The 20,226-nt window shown below is 42.5% G+C and overlaps 1 protein-coding gene across 1 annotated transcript in view; it reads right to left on the reverse strand.

The window, feature by feature from the left end:
• The window catches only part of cdh4 (cadherin 4, type 1, R-cadherin (retinal)), a 107,868-nt gene that overhangs the window by 42,123 nt on the left and 45,519 nt on the right, over nucleotides 1-20,226 (reverse strand). Inside the window, exon 4 of the mRNA XM_080422260.1 lies at nucleotides 13,456-13,600. Coding sequence (XP_080278386.1) covers nucleotides 13,456-13,600 — 145 coding nt within the window. The remainder of the gene's footprint in view (nucleotides 1-13,455; nucleotides 13,601-20,226) is intronic.

The following is a 20,226-nucleotide window of genomic DNA, read 5'->3' on the forward strand; positions in this document are numbered from 1 at the left end:
GGCCATCCGCTGCCACTACCAGGGCTGTTGCCAAAGCAGGAGGGGGATACAGATTGAAAGAAGACAGAGAGAGAGAGCGTAAATAGACATGCCACATGGGGAGACTCGAGGAACAGTATAGAGACCAACAAGCACACACAGTAAGTAGTAGAGGAGAAATAAAAGGAGGGTGGCAGTTGTAATGCCTGCTTTGTATCAAAAGACACTTTTTATTAAAGGAACACTTTTTTCAACCTTATTTCCATTTATTTGTGATAGTATGGTCTATTACATCCACAATACTCGCCAATATTCTGTATTATCGCTGCCGCGAGCTGTACCCGTACAGTATAGACATAGTTTTCAACTGTATGAAGACTGCAGAACATCCGTGAAGAAAGTCCTCCTTTCTTTATGTTCGTTCTGTAGTCTGCAGAGCAGAGAATGTTGTGAAACTAGAGCAAAGCATTCTGGGCAATGTTGCATTCATTGTTTGGTGCGTCATTTGTGGTTAAAGGAGACGGCAATTGCCACCCCCCTAGCATTTGCATTTAACCTCAAATTCTGTTATTTTGTTCGTATTTTCTCCACCTCTGAATGGTTGTTGCAGATTGTCACTGTGTATCTAAATCCAAGCCCATTCATCTAGACAGGTTTTATTGTCTGCAACCATTCATTCATTAACCACTTTCAACTTGGCATTCACTGATGCCTGCGGAACTGGGCTCCGCCTCGTTCCTGACCGCATCACTATCGTGCCAATAATCACGGTAACGCACACCCTCTCGTGTAATATTGCTCAAATAAATGCTACCATAACAGCTATGAACAACACTCAACAATCAGCTAAGCTACATCCATACAAAACAAGTGCAAACACACTGGCAGTGTAGATGATGATTGAATAAAATCCTGGCTAGGTTGAGGAGGTAAATGAGGAAGTCTAGACTCTAGAGGTGTTTCTTTTTTTCTTTTTTTAAGACTCCAGCAGAAGATTGGGAGTGATTCTTTATTCCTGACTAAAAGGAGGAAGGTCATTTCCCACCTGGAAGCCAGGAAGGACAAGAGTCCTGGCCGGTTAGAGTGGTGACCAAGTTGCTGCAGGGGAGAGAGGGATATGTAACCAGGTCTGCAAGCCCGATGGGACCCGACAGAATTGATTAGAGCCGGGCTCGGGTAAATGTCTGTATTAATAGATCGGGCTTGGGTCAGACTCTGGCTTATTGAAGTTTAGAAGAAAAGCTCAGTGAGTCTGCGTTACATTGTTCACTTCGGAGTGAGAACGTGTTGGTGGATGCGATGCACAGCGCTCATGATGTATAATAAACAGTGAAAGAGGCTCATGAGGCTCATATAATACATGGATATGTATTGTACAATATTTAGATTTTTTTGGCCGGGGGACTATAACATTTGAAACCTTGTTCTTCACAGTTCAAATCTTTATTTACTTATTTGCTGCAAATAACATAACTTGGCTTTATTATTTATGGCATGCTTATACTTCTCTGTAGTAGACATTAACATTTGTGTGCATTGTTGTTGGTGGTATTTTCTTATGTTATTTGCCCTTAGCTGCCTTCTGATTCTTGTCGGTTATCATATGTTTTCAGTTGGATGCAACAGCCACCAGCCACCAGTGTGGTGAGCACTGGTGGCTGGTTGAGGTCTAAATACTGTAGACTTAATTGTCTCTAAGAGGTAATGTGATGCCATAGTGCTTCACACAAGATAAATCAACACATATATGGATATAAAAAAGACAAAAGATATAAATGATACAAACACAAACAACCAGCAAACAATATTCAATGAGGTATTTTGTTTGGTGACGCTATGGCAGAGCTAAAGAAACTCTTGACACAACAGGCCTGTTTCCAGTTCAGTGATCTATGTCTACCAGATGGAGGCAGTGCAAATAATAGACCCCGTATGGCTGGGTTCATGTGCTCTATGTGCGATGGCTTTGCTCTTGAGATCTGAGAGGTTGGGGACAAGAGACATATGGTTTTGGGAGGCAGTGTGTTTAATATGGATACATTTGTTCTAATTGGAAGCAGTTAACATGGTGAAGGGGGGGGGGGGCAGTAGAGTAATGTGGGTTAGATTATAATGTTGTAGAGCAGCAGGTGGGGAAGCAACAGAAAATACTTTTGAGTTTGCAAAAGACAGAGTCTTTGCTGACAGCGTTTATGGATGTCAGTGGTGTTATTGCTCTAAAAATGAGTTTATCGTCCAGGATGATTCAGAGACATTTGAAGAACTCCACCATTTCAACAGTTTCATTACTGATATAAAAGGTTGCGAGGAGGCCGATAATTATACAGTGTTTGGCCATTTTTATCTGAAAATATCATTCCCTCCGGACATCCTGGCCCACGGCCAACAATTGCGCGCTCTCTCTCTGTCTTTCTATCACCCCCCCCCCCCCCCCCCACACACACACACACACACACACACACACACACACACACACACACACACACACACACACACACACACACACACACACAGGGCGATACACAGCATTACAAAGATGAAGAGATTGGCACTTATGAGAAGTTTGGTGTAAAGTAGTAATACGAGCCAGGTCAAATGCAAACTGTGTGACACCAAGATGTCCTAATTCAAATCTACAACAATGCACATGCATTTGAAGATGAAGAATCCTACAACAGACTGAACAGAGATGCCTAAAGACACTTCACAAGAGCTGTCCATCCATACGGTTGTGTCACGTCACGTGCAGGCGAAACCACCGCGCTTATCACAGAATAGAATGCACAGCATTCACGGTCCTGTCCCATAAAACATTACCACTCAAATTTCAAAACTGTATGACGCGACTCTACAAGATCTCCACAAAAGCTTAATCAACTGTCCCAAACCTGGATTTAACAGAGGAATGGACGGCACTCACCAGTGAATATTATTTTGCCATGACCTGTGAGTAGCCTGCTACAGTATGTTTTGATTTATTTCCGGCCAGCTGAGCCAATCAAAGGTATGAAGGATTATTCTGAGTGCCTATTTTTGTAGTAATCTGTCATTGCTTGTTATTCTGAAAAATATAATTTGTTTATTCATTGCCAATTTCCCCCCTTTTCTCCCAAATTTAGTCCCTGATTTCCCCACAGACTTGTATAATCTTGCACTGCTGACTGCTGGCTGGTCTTCAGACTGCTTGGTCCTAGGGATGGTATTGAAACCACATGCTTCCTCCAATACACATGGAATTGCCTGCCGTTTCTTCTCACCTGCCAGCGAAGAAGTTCACCTGCAAGATGTCGCGCAGCCACAGCCAATTGTATTTGTTGGAACTCCCGGCCAAGATGGATGCACCGCAGAGGATTCAAACCCCTATTCTCCACAGTGGTAGGCAGGAACTTTACCCCTGCGCCACCTGAGTGCCCCAGCTTCATTATTTATTCATGTAGGGTTATGAGCTACGCAGTGGTGTGGGCCAGGGCTGCCAAAATATTGGGAGATCAAACACCAAGTCGGCTGCAGAATTCTGGATGAGGTGCGGAAGTTTGAGAGAGGATGCAGGCAGGCCAGCAAGGAGAGTTACTATATGTGTGCAGCAGTCAAGCCTTGCGTATTTCGTGAGGAAGGGTCTGATCGTCCAGAAGTTGTAAATTTCTAATGGACAGGAGTGAGTGATCATGATCACAATGTAGGCCTCCTAAAGCCTGATTTATACTTGGTTGCGCATTGTTCTTATTCTCGCACTGAAAATAGCCAATATCTGCAAGCTCACAACGCATCGTTGTAAGCTTGTAGATATTGCCTATTTTCGGTGCGTGACACCAGCGCACAGTTAAGTATAAATCAGGCTTAAGACAATTTGCTGTTATGGATCACTCCCTGGTAGTTAGTTGGCAGTTTGCGTAGGAGACACTTCCTTGCTTTTGAGGGTAATGCAGTAAATAAATATTGTCCAAGTCTCATGACCCAGAGGCTTCATGACTCACTAATCTAACAGCATACACTCACTGAACGAACACATGCATGCTGCATGCATACACTCACTCACATATACTCCTACGATACCCAAAATAACGTATAAAATAGTGAAAGTAATGGTACATTTTCTTAAATGGGGGTTTTGATAAGAGGAGTAATATTACAACTTATTCATTTTAATGAGATGGTTGGACATGCTTTGTGGAACACTGGTTTGTGACCTGCATGGAGGTTAAGTTTGTAAATAAATTGTTCATTTTCACTGGCTTTAATCCTTCGTGTGTCAGAATCTCAGAGCACGGTAGACAGTGGGGATGATCCTTTTCATAACATGGCAGGAGAATCCATATTGTACAAATCACCTGCTAGCGCAGTATATGTGCTGGTAGCAAAGCGTTTCTCACTCGTGGTTGAGGTTGACAATACTTGTGGGGTGTCAGGTGGAGTACTTTTAGATGGATCTTGCTGCTCCACATCTATGACCATCTTTGTGAGAATGTCTACAGTGAGCTGGTGGGGATGGCATGGGGGGAGAGCGGGGGGGTACAGTGCACACAGCTGACATCAGCATCAGTGGGAGGAGAACGGGTGAGAAGAAGTGACAGATAAACACCCCAACCACATTGTTTCACCATTCATTCCTTCCACCCAAATCTGTATATAAAACCAGGCTAAAACCAATAGTCAAATGACTATCTGTCCAACATTTAGCTATCAATAGTAAATGTATTACTGTATGTGTGCAGTTTGTGAACAAAAACGGCCATATCACACTATCACAGTGTTCAGTAGTGAAGCCTTGCACGATACATGCTGGTTGCTTACAGTATGTGCATGTCCTAGTGTGGTGATGGTCTATGACGCTTCATTTTGCCAAATGGAAATGGAAATCTTTATACACCTATAAGTACAAAAGTGCTTCACCGAGATATTCCCAGGAAAACATTTTTTTTTACTTGCATAGATTTTAAACTGCACCCCAACTGCCTCAATCTTTTTATTGACCTGTGTAAGGCCAGAGGTTCATCTGTTTTCTTGTATAGGCTACATTTGTTTTGTGTACATATAGTATATACATATTGTAAATACATACATACTAGGCCTGACCTCGATTATTTGAATAGTCGACTATTCAGTCGAGGGGAGTCTGAGTCGACTGCCAATCTCTTAGTCGAATTTCTTTTTTTTTAATTATTCGACTGAGAGATTGGCCTAGTTTGTTATATTAATGAATGAAGTTTGCCAAAAATAGGATATAAATCATGATTTATTGGGAGAAACCAAGCAAGTATATGTTAAATCAGACATTAAGCACCCCTACAGCACAAATGGAATGTTCCTCTATTGCATAACATATTTTTTGCATGATTTGACTGAGAGATTGGCAGTCGAATCAGACTGATTCGACTGCCAATCTCAGTCGAATCATGCAAAAAAATTATAATAATCAGATTCAACTATAGAAATCCTTAGTCGGGGACAGGCCTAATACATACAGTACATACTGTGGAGTCTCGCTGGGCCGTCAGACAGGTGAGCACCCCAGCGAGGCGAGACAGTGGAACAGAGGCAGAGTTCAGCACCAAGGACAGCGCCTCCGCCTAGGGTGAGTCATTGAGGGGAGGTACGACTACGTACCACTCTATGTACTCAGCTTGATGTGATGACTAAACTACCTGAAGAGAAGCTGCGCTGAGTCTGTGCTGATCAGGCCTCCCTATACAATGCCCTCACTCTGCCTCTACTGATAATGCTAGAATAACACATTATAAAGCCTTTTATCATGACGTACGGTCAAGTATCATAATACTTCATAATTGCTGGTCACTCACAGACTATTCCTTTTGGCCAGGATCATAGTGTATTTCTTGCTAGAATATCAAATTTAATAGATCGAAGTGCTCTTGAAATATTGCCAGAGGCACTTGTTCAATGTCATTTTGATTGTGCCTGCACATCCTGGTACACTAGAATCCCTAAGATTCTAAGAAGCTGCAGACCTCTCAAAATAGATTAGTAAGGTGGATTCTTAAACTGTATCCCAGAACACAGATTCTCCCTGCTCATTTTATTAGCCTCAAGTGGCTCAGAGTGTAGGAGAGTATCACATATTAAAAAGTGTATGGTTCACAGGATTGCAATTATTTCCATGAATCAATCAAATTTGAGGAAAAGGTGGGATGTTTTTTATAACATGGAAGTGATGAGAGTCTGTGCAGCTTTGCATACACACACTCCTACCCTTCTCCTGACCGTGGGATGTTCATTGAGATGATTGCAAGAGCAATCACAAGGATTCGGTTTATGGAATTCATGTTTGCCATTATTTTATCCATTATTTGGGTTAGACTGTTTGTGCTAATAATGCAGATGATGTGCTGATCGAACCAAGCACTTTGTGCGCTTTGGAAGTGCTCTGCGCATTTATTTCTTTAAATATTAAAGTGCTCCACCATGAAAAAAATAAAAATAAAACACATTCTGTGGACACAGTCTTGTGATATTAAAGATAAGATAATAATGTTAAATGGAATGTGATGCCGTTATATTGTTGCACCGAGCACAGATGCAGACTTTTAAAATGGAGCTGTTGTTTGAATAGAGGAGATGTTTTAATGTTTCACCTTTGGCATCTAAGCTAAACCCATATTATTCCCAAATAGAAGAGGTTACATTTTGACACTAAAGACTAAAAGTCGTACATGCAGTGAATATGATTTGATACCTGAACTGAATATATATAAACAACTATGGAGTAGGAAGTGTAAAATATCTGACGGCACAGTTCACAAGCTACAATTAGCAATTTCCAATTCCATTTTGAGCGGTGGTCAATATTGTCAAGTCAACCGGGAGAATCTTTTAACCCATTAAGACCGGGAACACATCTCTGTCATTTTAGATTTTTTGGGGCTATTAAAAAATAGCAGATATAGAGCACCGAAGTCCTGACGTCACTGCCAGTAGAGGGCGCTTTTCCGCAGGTTCGTGGCTTTACTCCTTGTGTTGATATCCTCATTGGGGAATCTTAGGGCGGCTTCACACTGGATCCGTTTGAATCGAAGCGTTCCCGAGTACGCTTGGCTTCTCCCAGCTGGTCAGCATTCACACTGGCAAAATCCTTTCGTTCTCGAGACCATTTAATTTAGCAGTAATGGTAAATATGTGCCTCATGGGGGCGCTGTTGACTATGGGGCTTTGGAAGAGAGAATGTCATTCACAGAAGAAAAGTCACTCTAGAGTGAATAAATAAGTTTGACTGTGTTCCTGACGTTGTCTTGAGTTATAATAACAACAGATCAACAATACACAACCAAAGCAGTGTGTGCACTGGTCTTTGAAACCTCGAAATGTAACGTCGTCTGTTAATATGATATTGGCGTCACGGACGCATCCTTGGTATGACGTCACGGACTCATCCTTGGTGTATTTATCCTTATAAATACGTTAGCCACACATGTGTTTTTTGTTTATTATTTTTCACGGCTCGCGCTACTCAAACACTAGCGGGATTATTATTTCTTGTCAACATTCAAGTAGAACTATGAGAAGGTATAACCCAGCTAAAATAATGTGTAGTTATAAAAAATATAAAAGGATATATGATTAGCAGTCCACTTCCTTCTCTTGGTACGGATGGATTCACACTGCAACGTTCCGTTCCCGAGCGCGCAGCAATCGGACCCGAGACTACCTCCCAAGGTGGGTTTGAGTACGGTACGGTGATGCGTTACGGGGAACGGTTCGCTACGTTCACACTACCACAACATCTGCCATGTGGTCCGGGGTGCGCACCCGGGACCATAGTGTGAAACCGCTCTTAGATCGCTTCATATAAGAACTGTGTTCCAAAAATAAACACACCACCCTGGCGATTTTACTCATATGGATATGAAGCATCGACTGAAGGTGTAAATAAACACATTTACCCAAAGAGTAACACAATATAAACACTAGAAACGAGTCAAACAACCCAAAGACTACATTTCCCATGAACGCGGCTGCTGCAGGGACAGTGATATCAGGCCCGGAAGTAGTAGTTCTTAAAACTTTTAAGGCAGAATTAATTCCATTTTCGCCAGAAACAGGCTGTATCAAATATGAATGAATATCATAAACGATGCAGAGCCACCCCCCTGACAAAAACGCCAGGGTGGTGTGCTTATGTTTGGAACACAGTTCTTATATGACGTGATCTAAGATTCCCAAATGGGGATTTCAACGCAAAAAATAAAGCCACGAACCCGTGAAACAGCGCCCTCTAGTGGCAGTGACGTCAGACTTCGGTGCTCTATTCACCTGTTTCCTAGGCTGTGTGTTTTCCACTTCCTGTCGATTTCATTGGATATCATTGGTCATCTGACCAGTTTCATTGGATTTCATTGGATCAAATCGACAGGAAGTGGAAAACACACAGCCTAGGAAACAGGTGAATACAAGTTCATAGTAGTGCTATTTTTGAAAGATTGTGAACATTTGTGAAATTCTTTGAATACATATTTTTAAAGGAAATATTTCTTCCTCAAATCTTAGCTTCTGGGGGGTCTCTGGAACAAAATATTTTGAGATGGGGGTCCGTGACCAAATACATGTAATTTTGGGTGGTCCTTGACATGAAAAAGTTTGAGAACCACTGATATTATAGCAACATACGTAAAAAAAACACTGTTAGGATTTAGAAGACATTGTAGAATCCCCAGAAGCAAAAAATTTAGTTACAAATGTTCACTTTAAATAATACATATTCAAAGATTTACACACATTTTCACGAATTTTCAAAAATTGCAGATCTACAAGCTCATAGCGCGGCACTCGGTGCCACGCTATGAGCTTGTATATCTGCTATTTTTGAATAGCCAAAGAAATATATACACCCACTTGTCACAGGAGGGTGAAAAAGGAGATGTACTGCATTTGAGAGTGGCAGGATCAGAGCCCCCTGGGGCCTACCGGTGTTTCCTTGGCCTGCCTCTCATAATTGGGCCAAGATAGCACCATCATTCCTGTGACAGCCTGCATCAACGGGATAATTGTAGCTGAGGATTCTATTTCAAACTTCATTAAGTTTCAAAGCAGGATTTGTCACTTTGCCCAGATAGGAAGAAAGGATAGAGAGAGGCCAAAGAAAGAGGGAAAGAAAGAGAAACAATTACCGCTCTTCCACTGAGGAGAGCATCAATATTTGAATAACCCTTCAGTCCAATGGAGGGGAGGGGTAGGAGGGTGTCACATAGCACCTCTGTCACATTTAATTTCAATAAATGCTATTCAGTAATATGATTAGTGTTCTCTTGGACCAAAGACATGACTGAAAGGGTTAACGTCTCAGCCTGTTTAATTCCTCTTTAATTTGAAAACTGATTCTAAATCCTAATGACTTTTCCGCCAAAACTGCTGGAGCTGAAAATTTCACCCATGGCACGCGCACACATGGTGGTGTTCTGGTCACATGGGGGGGAATTGTGGGAGTTTTGTGAGCTGCCTAAATATTAGTCATCTAGGCTCAACATCTGCCTACCAATTAGATGACGGAAGGTAGATAGAGGGGGGCATGGAGCAGTGTCAGGAAGATAGATGCAAACAGATGAGGAATGAGAGTATACAGTAGGAGGAATACATTGTTGGGTAGAAAAAAAGAAAGTGGAGAAGATCTTCTTAGGGCTCTAAAGGCCCAAGATGAATGCCAATTCTCTCTCTCTCTCAGAGAGAGAGAGAGAGAGAGAGAGAGAGAGAGAGAGAGAGAGAGAGAGAGAGAGAGAAAGAAGACACACACAGAGAGACAAAGATACACCACACAGACAGACAGACAGACAGACAGACAGACAGACAGGAGACTGAGCGAGAGAAACAATCACATGCAGCCATGAGAAAATGATGTACTGTTGTAGTGGCCATCCCTATCACACACACACACACACACACACACACACACACACACACACACACACACACACACACACACACACACACACACACACACACACACACACACACACACACACACACACACACACACACACACACACACACACACACACACACACACACACACACACACACACACACACACACCACCTCTCCTCCACACCCTCTCTCTGTCCCTAATTTGCACCTCCAGGTCTAACGCACCCCAGGCATCTCTCTCCAACTGTTAGCATACCCTGCTACAGGAGCACCAGCACCACCACACCCCTCAGGAGGGCAAATACACTGTGAGACAAGGAGGCACTCAGCTGCCGGTTTTGATCTTACACTCTGATTTCAGAGGGTCTCTTTGAAAATGCAACGGGAGGCTCGTTGTGTCCATCAAAAGGGCCGCGTATCTTATCTTCTTCGGTCACCATCCCAGTACTATTCGCATATACTTCAAACGACACAAAACTTTTTTTTGGCTTCTGAGGGGCTTGCTGAACTAAAGAAAGTTTAGAGCGGACAAAGGTTTTTTTATACTGCCTCAGAACTCGGCTCTGAGTTCTACTGTAAATGCTAAACCCAGCCCACTCTGTATTCTGCCTAACAACACTGTGGCTCGCTGAAGCATTGTATACAGTGCTGGAGTGTTATATCATGACCGGATCTCCGCTGTGCATATTCATCAATCTCTGACGTGCTTTGTCTCTGAGAATCTTTCCATTTCTGGCCACAGACACAGTGGACAAAGTGTGTGCTGTCTCTCTGACTCTCTCCATGAATTAATTGCCAGTTGGTTGTGTTTGTAGTCATACAGAGAGGGATGATCCGCACCCAAGCTTTCCTCAAAACAGTCCATGGTATATTGCTGACAGATTGCATAAATAAAACAATATAAATCACGAGCACGTCGAACTGCTGACCAATCACACATGTTCGGTTGTGAAAGGCACTGCCGGTGTTATTATGACCTTACTTTGTTCTTCTTGTTCGGTTGGAGTTTACTGCAGCCTTCAGTCCTCCACCATAAGGTCAAATCGTCATATTTTGTTGTTATCACATAGCTGCTACATACTGTAACTGTTTGATTACGTAGCCAGATAAAAGTCAGTTAGCTACTAGTACCTCACCCGCTGGGTGGGGGATCCCATGGCGTCGAACGATGAATGACGGCGCCGGTTCAAACCAAGCCTTTCTGAGAGATTTGTACACTGTGTTGCATCTGGTGACAGTGATAAGGGCAGGTTCCCCTTAGCTCTCTGTTTGCCAGCTCTCACACTGTGCTTAATATGGGAAGATGTGTGTTGTAATACTTCAGAGACGCTTTGATAGCTGGGTCTTCCAGATAGGCCTACAGAATGCGATACTGTCGAAACTTAATCCTCACATCCCCCCTTTGCCTGACGTTTTGTGTGGAAAAGAGAAATATTTTGTCTGCTAGTGGAGAGAGTCTCATGCCAACTATTCTCCTCATTAGGGAACAAGATATAATGGTACATTTTAAATGCTGGTGGATGTAGCTTTAATGGGCCAGAAAAATATGAAAATGTCTCCCTGAACATACTGTACACTGGAGTTGAATCTCATATTCATGCAGCCACTCTCGTTTTCTTAGATAAACTAGCCAATTAGAAAACTATAGCATTGTGGCTTATTCTCACCAGTTAAAATTCATCTATTCAAACAATGTGCCTCATATATGTTAGGTTTAGGTTAACACCAACTCACATCACTATATAGTATATAGCATATAGCCTACCGTAAAAAACAAGATATGTGTCGCTATATTATATCTCTATTTTAATAGAGATTTACTGAATTCAAGAAATAAGATAAGATATTAAAAAGTGAATAGTGGCTGGATGCCGTCAATAATTATGAACTCAGTATAGAGGAGACCTACTGAATGATCCAGTGAGTTCCCGCAACACACACACACACACACACACACACACACACACACACACACACACACACACACACACGCACACACGCACACACGCACACACGCACACACGCACACACACACACACAACTCTCGTGTAAACAATGTGCGGTTTCCGCACATTGTTTACAAATCCTCCTGAGATTTAACTTTGCAGTAGAACAATTTCTGAAACACTTGGAAGACAAACACAGCTCCTCTGGGCCTGATTGTTAGAGCAAGAATTCTGGCAGTCCAGACATGAGAGCTATACTTTCACATTCTGCTCTCGTCTCTGGCTTAGCGCAGACCACAACTCTCCGTTCACTTACTGTCTACATCTCTCCATGCTCGGTGGGATCTGATAATGAGGCATCCAGCAAAGCTAACGCAAACATCTCGTGAACTTGCCCCCATCTGAACCAATTTAACCCATTAAGACCGGAAAAGCATCTGTGTCATTTTTTACTTTAGCTATTATTATACATATAATTTTGGTGGTCCTTGACATGATATAGTTTGAGCACCACTGATATACAGTAGCAACATACGTTTTTAGAAGGATTTAGACGACAGTTTTAGAATCGACCTCAGGTCTTAATGGGTTAAACTCCAACATGCGCAAGTCTATGGGGTCATACAAGTCTTAAAGCACAATTACGTTTTGATAGAGGTTTGGGTTGTGTAATAAACCTTCCAACAATGTAACGCCACATATGTGGTAGTTGTTCATGTAAAACTGTATTTTATGCTCTGCTCTGGGGGGTTTGTGAAGTCAGATTCTGTGTCATGCTTGCGCAGGTAATCTGTAATATCACATGAGCAGAGTCACACCGCCAAACTGGATGCAATATCATTGCAGTAAATGGTTAATATTGCAGTAAATGCTAATATGCAATACATATAAGGTTATAATGGTTTAATCCTGAGCTGAAGTGTCTAAATGAACTTTGTGTTCACCATGTCTGTTATTGCGTGTGTAAGAAAGTCTTATGTACCTTTACCAATAAACTGTAAACAGACGGAAAAACAGATGAACCAGGTTTTGTCATTTCATACACTTGCAGAATCACTTAGTTCATTTGTGTGTTAAAAGTGTGACGAAGCCTGTTTCACTGTACAATGTAAGACCATGGGGAAAATATTGGATCATGCATTTTTTATATACGAAGTATTGAAGACATCTCGTCAATATTTGGAGTTGCATCATGGCAAGGTAACACATGCAAACCTCCACCAAAGCTGAATGACCTAATACTTTGTTGTAAGCCATAGTCGCTTGCTGGAAATAACAGATTTTTGCGTCATGTTTTTTATGGCATGGCTCTATAGGAGGCAGAGCTGTCTACAAGAGAGTCTGTGTGTGTGTGTGTGTGTGTGTGTGTGTGTGTGTGTGTGTGTGTGTGTGTGTGTGTGTGTGTGTGTGTGTGTGTAAAAAAAGAACAAAAGTAAGTCAATGGGGCTCTGATCGGGCTGAAAACTTTCAGCCTAAATTTGAAGGAATTCTATATTAAAGTTGGCTTAAGGGAGGACACTATGACATCAAATAGCTGTTCCATACACACAAGCAATATAGTACTTCCTGGCCATGAAAATCACATCATGATAAGAAGCTATACTACAGATAAACAAAGCTTGTGCTTAAATAGGACTTTAGTGCTCAGGGCAGCTCTCACCTGGTTTGGATCCTTCCGCCACAGAGCCGTTGTAGACCTGGTTCTGGAACTCAGGCCTGTTGTCGTTCATGTCGATAACGTAGATGTACAGATCTATTGGATTCTCCACCTGGTTGCCATTCATGTCCACTGCATGGGCTCGCAACTATGCACATGCACCCAAGCGCACACACGCACGCACGCACACACACACACACACACACACACACACACACACACACACACACACACACACACACACACACACACACACACACACACACACACACACACACACACACACACACACACACACACACACACACACACACACACACACACACACACACACACACACACAAAGAAAAGATCATTAGCATCCAGTACCCCTCAGTGGAAATTAACAGCGGCGTTCAACTTTGAATGACATGAACCTCGCCAGGGTTAGAATGGGAACACGATACACAACACAACACAACACAACACAGATAGCTCAATTACCACTCAGTGCTGACATTTTGCTAATTGGCAACTCCACTCAATTGGCAATTAGTCAGATTCTCCATGCCAGTAGGGATTGAGTATCCTGTTGGCATCTTGGCATGGGCCCTCGCCAACGGCACGAGCAGTAAAGTAGTGAAATGTATAACAACATCTAATCTGTTGTCAGCAGACTCAGCACAGCTGTAGGCCTAGTATAGGAATCATCAGAGAGGTGCACCAGCTCTAGTCTGGTAAACCACCCCAGTGGCGGAAATCACATTTCATTTGATTTCAGCAGAGGGGAAATGCGATTTCCGCGACCGGGGTGGTTCACCAGGCTATATAGCTCCATGTGGTGGCAATTCTTTGTTCGGGGAGGGGGTGGCTGTTTGTCTGGCCATTTTTGCCGTGGCCTCTCCCACTGATGTGCCTTTCCTTGAACATTCACAATGTGAGAAGAAAGAGCAAGGAGGGAGGAGACGACAAGGGAAAGAAAGTGCTCACGTGAAGAGGAGTCGGAGGAGATTGGAGAGAGTGAGCCTTGTGGAAGTGAATGAGACATGAGCAAAGAAGAGGGAGGGGGGTGGTGAGTGATGTGACAAAAGCAATCACCATCCACTGTACAACAGGATGTCTTAATCTCCATCACTATGGTTACACAGTGCCCTGTACTCTCCCACCAACTCACATTAACGGCTTTCAACCTGGTGTCCCTATTTTAGGCATGCCATCATTGGCGAACATCATAAAAAAACAAGATAAAAAAAAATAGCAGATCAGATCAGTTTGATCAGATATAAGCTCACAACATGTAGTTTGTAGTTTGTAGTTTGCGTATTTTCCAAAAACCTTGAATTGGGCTTTTAGTGGTTAATGATATCACACAACAACACAAAGCTTCATAATAGCTCCGCAAACTCAACTGCGCTGTGGGACATCACTCACAATACCTTCGCCTTCAATACTATGTAAATTTATAGTCTGCAGAAACATTGTTGAATCACAACTGGCCTTAGTGTGTAAGAACAGGCAGGAGTATAGAGTATAGAGTATATGCGGCATGCTGTTGCAGCATGATGCCGCTGTTGCGGCACGCTGTTGTGAAGGGAGAGACAGATCTTTTGTGCTCCAGAACACTGCCTAACAGATCTATCTGCCAGGCTATTCAGGGGAATGTGTCAAGGTATTCTACGGCATGTTGGAGGACTGAATGCTGGCATGGAAGCTAGGGTGAGCATATTTTCCAATACCTAAACCGGGATCCTTAATGTCATGATATGAAGCGTTGTGAGATTGTAGATCTTTTTATTTTTTGACAATTTATTTGACTTTTTTTACCTGGTGTTTTCATCAAGAAGGGAGACAGTTATTTTTGCACTTAGCACACCTAGTGACCGCATATCTGATCTTTCAACAGAATAGAACATGATAAACATCTATAAGCACTCAAAACAAGTGTCATTATTTTAACTGTGGTCAAATCCGGGACAATTTGGTAGTGAATGTTGAAAACCGGGACATTTTAATGTTTTAACCCAGAGTTACGGTGCCTTGTGTGTGGTGACGTGGGTTGTCCTGGCTTTTGTGTCTGTGAAAACACATAACGGCGCACACCTGCTTGAGCACACACCGACGCAAATACCAATCCAGACACATGTTTACATATATTAACATGGGCGCAGATATAAACACACGACTCATGTAGAGATACACACATGCAATCAAAACAGCTCGCTTTAGCCACTTAATGATCCCAGAGGCTGGTTTTCCATAGGCTGGAGCAGGGCAAACAAACACAGAGAGAAAACCCAACAAACAAACAAGCCCAATCTGTTTTCTCAGCTGTGAATGCTGCATGCTGAGCGGTGTTTGGCTCTGTGTGCATATGTGTGTGCGTGTGCGTGTGTGTGTGTGTGTGTGTGTGTGTGTGTGTGTGTGTGTGTGTGTGTGTGTGTGTGTGCGTGTGTGTGTGTGTGTGTGTGTATGTATGTATGTGTGTGTGTGTGTCCACTAAGTGAATGTCTGTGCGTTTAATGTGTGTGTAAAGTTTGATCTATTTGTGTGTGTGTGTGTGTGTGTGTGTGTGTGTGTGTGTGTGTGTGTGCGCGTGCGTGCGTGTGTGTGTGTGCGTGCGTGCGTGTGTGTGCACGTGTGTGCATGCGTGGGTGTGTGTGCATTTGTTCGTGTGTTCGTGTGTGTAGTGTGCGCGCGCATGTGTGTGTGTGTGTGTGTGTGTGTGTGTGTGTGTGTGTGTGTGTGTGTGTGTGTGTGTGTGTGTGTGTGTGTGTGTGTGTGTGTGTGTGTGTGTGTGTGTGTGTGTGTGTGTGTGTGATTTGGAATCTGTGTGTGAGTGCAGTTCTGTATGTGCAAATTGGATTTGTAATGTGGTGGGGGGGCAGTTGGAATTGTTTGGTTTGGATGTTTTTTCATTCTTGTTTATTTATTTTTTGTAAACAACTTGAAATGGACCAGACAGTGAAAATGTAAATTCAGCCATGCAGGCTAAACATCCTACTGATATCTGAAGTTGTATTGTTGATTCTGCACTGATGAAGGGAGATGGATAAAGGAGGAAAACGTTGGTCAAATCGTTTGTGGTGACCAGACAGCTGCGGTCCAGGTGGCAAACGGTCAACACACAGAGGAGACGTAACAGTAGGGTAATTATAGGCAACGCTCTCTCAATGTTTTACAAGAACTGAAAGAAGCTAATTGGATGCAGTTACTGTACATACTAATGTTCATTTGTTTTTGTGCTGCTCTCCGTGGTGATGAAAAAGCAAATGACTTGCCAGGTAAACACAAAAGTCAAGTGCACGGGTCAGTAGCGTCCACGATATCTCCACAATTAGGTCATCCATCATAAAGGTACTATCCTATCACCACTTAGTACAAGCATAACTATACTGGGGGAAAAAACAACAACAAAATAAGGCAGCACAGATGGAACAACCTGACGCTGCACCTGTTTCGCCACTGCGTGCGACTGTGCCAGTACCCTTCCTCATCACCTTACAGTTAATTTCCCCTGGTATTAGTCTGTCAAAAACACCACTCTTTCACTTAAATATCAAATTAACAAGCAAAGTTGGCCTGGTGAAGCAGAACATTTGATATGTATGCATTAGACTAAGGGCCCTGTCTTTGGTGAAGCCTTACCCATTAGCCTTACCTGCTACCCGTGAATTACGCACAAGGCAACTGGCACTGTCCCTAAACGGTATCTTACGGCCACACTACCCATTATACATTATGCCGACTCCGTTATTTGTGCCTGGAGGTGTGCCCGTAGGCGTGTTGTTGCACTTTCCCTAAAATTGCTATCTTGCCCACACACACGCGTTTGGGAAAGCGCATAGCGGATTCTAAAACCACCCGCTATGCCAAATTCCTTTGGTAGAGCGCGCCTGCAATGGACATGTCGGGAGTCGATTTTCAGAGGCTCACATTCAGCCTCTGAAAACATTCAGAGGCTCCCTCTCTCCTAATTCTCAACGAATCTCTGTGATTCTAATTTTCCTATAATCAGCAGAAGTGAGAGTGTCAATTTAGTTTATATAAGATGTGCTGTGCGTCGTGCGCAATGCCATTCGCTCCGTTCAGTTTCAGTAATCCATTGCGCAGGATAATGAACAGATTACAATAATATAACATTCTCTATAATCAGTAACATGTGGGTGATAATTACGTTGATCAAATATGGTTTATTCAAAGGCAATCAAAGGCTAGAGCATATGAAGCAAACGTCGGTATAGTGTCCAAGTGGCTCAGTGCGGCTGAATAGTTTTCACCGCAACATAATTATTCCATTGCGCAGGAAATAATAAACAGATTACAATAATATAACATTCTCTATAATCAGTTACATGTAGGTGATACTTATGTCTATCAAATATGGTTTTATTGAAAGGCAATAAAAGGCTAGAGCGTATGAAGCAAACGTCTGGTGTATAGTGTCCAACGTTATAAGTGCCTCAGTGCGGCTGCATGGTTCAATTCGGAATTAAGTGATTGTGAATGTGATTGTCATTACAATTTTACTGTAATCCACAAAAGTGCACCGGATCTGGCGCAGCGCTCAGGTCCTGGACCTGGTGAGACGAAGGAGGAGCCCGGCCAGGAGACAACCCACAGAGCCTAGTCCCTCCACGTGCCAGAGCCTCCCGTGTTCAGGCAGAGTACTTCCGGAGAAGCGGACTGAGTGGCCCTGTCTTTCCCTATAGGACTGACCGTGGGTAGCTACCTGGGATGTAAGTTGGGGCTTGATCAACCCCGGCTGGGTCACCTGGGCGAGGAGGGTGTATGTTGCGCGAAACGAAACACCCTATGACCCCAGGCTACAACACTGATGATACATCCCAGGTGCATCCATGTATTCTTTATATATATAAATTATACCCATCCAGACTATGGGATAAGTGGCCCGTTACTAACTAGCAAATTAGGATGCTCCTGTCCCCTGCTATGGGAGAAGGGGCCCATTACCAACTAGCCAATTATAAAACTCTTTTCACTCCGGCTTATGGGATGTACCAGAACTAGTAGACATACAAGTTCGCTGGTGCAAGCTTTTGACACCAAAATATACATGCATAAATGTGACAACATGCCACCAACCTCCATAGTACGAGGATTTTAACCCTTTAAAGGTCACCCCAAGAAAAAAGCATTGGAAAAATTATTTCTTTGCATTTTTTATTTATTTGGGGCAATAGTAACAACTATCAATTATAATTTATTTAACAGACCCAACAGTTTTCCAAATATAGGCCTCTACCAAACGGTTGAGATGTCACTTTATGGTAATGGTAAAAGTTTCATGCATATAGATGGGTTTCCGCGCGACGTCATCACAGAGCAGAGAGTGCAATCTGCGCATGCGGGAGGTAGAACGACCCGGAAGTGCCATTCACTCTATTGTTATTTTCGGGATTTAGATAGGCATAATGCTGCTATTATAGGCATAATAGGCATAATGCTGCTATTATATACAGACAGATCCAACTTCCGACAAATCATTTTTATTGAGTAAAGAAGATATTACAAACTGCATCATTTAATCTACTTTCATTAAACCCGGTGAAGACCATTTATTTTATCAACGTACAATGGCCAGAGATGCTGCGGGTAATAGCGCCCTCTACAGGCTCTTCCCTCCACTGCGCGCGCATCATCCTCTCATGTTTACTAACGGGAAACCCATCTATACATTGATTTATATGCATTCACTGAGAAATATGTCTCCCATTATGTTCCCCAGTCTCTTCTGCTTGTGAGAGTTGATCAGCATCATCTGTTTGGTCATCTTCTTCATCACACAGATCATCAAAATAGTCCATTTTTTATTTCAGCACCACTACCTTTACCATTAAATGACAATTCAACCATTTGGTTGAGCATGTTTTTTTAGATAGGAATAAAATCATACTAATACATAAATATAATGAAATAACATTATATGTATTATATTAACAACACTGAATTAGCAAAAGCCCTATTTATCCATAGCAAATAGTACATTTTAATTACTTTAGTTTAGCTTCACTACTTACCATAAAGTGACAAACAACCCGTTTGGTAGAGCATGTTTTCAGAAAAGTTTTAGACCATTATTAGATTTTTTTTTATTGTATCAAGCTACATAATCAGGTTCAGTAACACCTCTGAGATGATAATATGACAAAAAAAATATCTTACCTCTGAAATTTCAACCAAAAAAATCCCACCTTTCAGGAGTGGATTAATTGATTTTCACTTCCTAAAAAGTGGCTACCTGAGAATCCATGTGACTGGGAAACAGTGACATCTGGTGGACCTTTTTTTGCCATAACATACCTCAACCAAATGGTAGAAAGGGCTCAATCAGGTTGAGTTAAGTTCAGCAATGTTGTCAATGAGAAATAGTGACTTAAAATGTGCTCTACCAATTGGTTGAGCAGACTGTTAAAGGGTTAATGTCTATGCACATTCAACTCAGTCTGAGCCGCCCTTTGACAAAGAGTGCCAATGATCGGCAAAGCAGAGAAAGACTCATACTGTCTGACTCATAGAGTCAGACACATGCAGAAAGTTGATAAAAGCAGTGTGTTTATTGCATGTGCAATAGAGCTGAATAGGTCAGTCAAAGGAATAGTGCACTTTCCTTCTTATCCAAAATAGGTTTTGAAAAAGCCATGTCTGCAGCACTGAGGTTGTATCGCGCTAATCTCGTGTACCCAGGCGATCAGAGATCTCCGCCTACTGATATGTCTGGTGATATCTGAATTCAATGAAAGGGCAACAATTCGGAAATGTAAAAAATAACAGCTT

Source organism: Gymnoscopelus braueri (assembly GCF_963280865.1).
Source record: "Gymnoscopelus braueri genome assembly, chromosome: 3".
NCBI classification, from domain to species: domain Eukaryota; kingdom Metazoa; phylum Chordata; class Actinopteri; order Myctophiformes; family Myctophidae; genus Gymnoscopelus; species Gymnoscopelus braueri.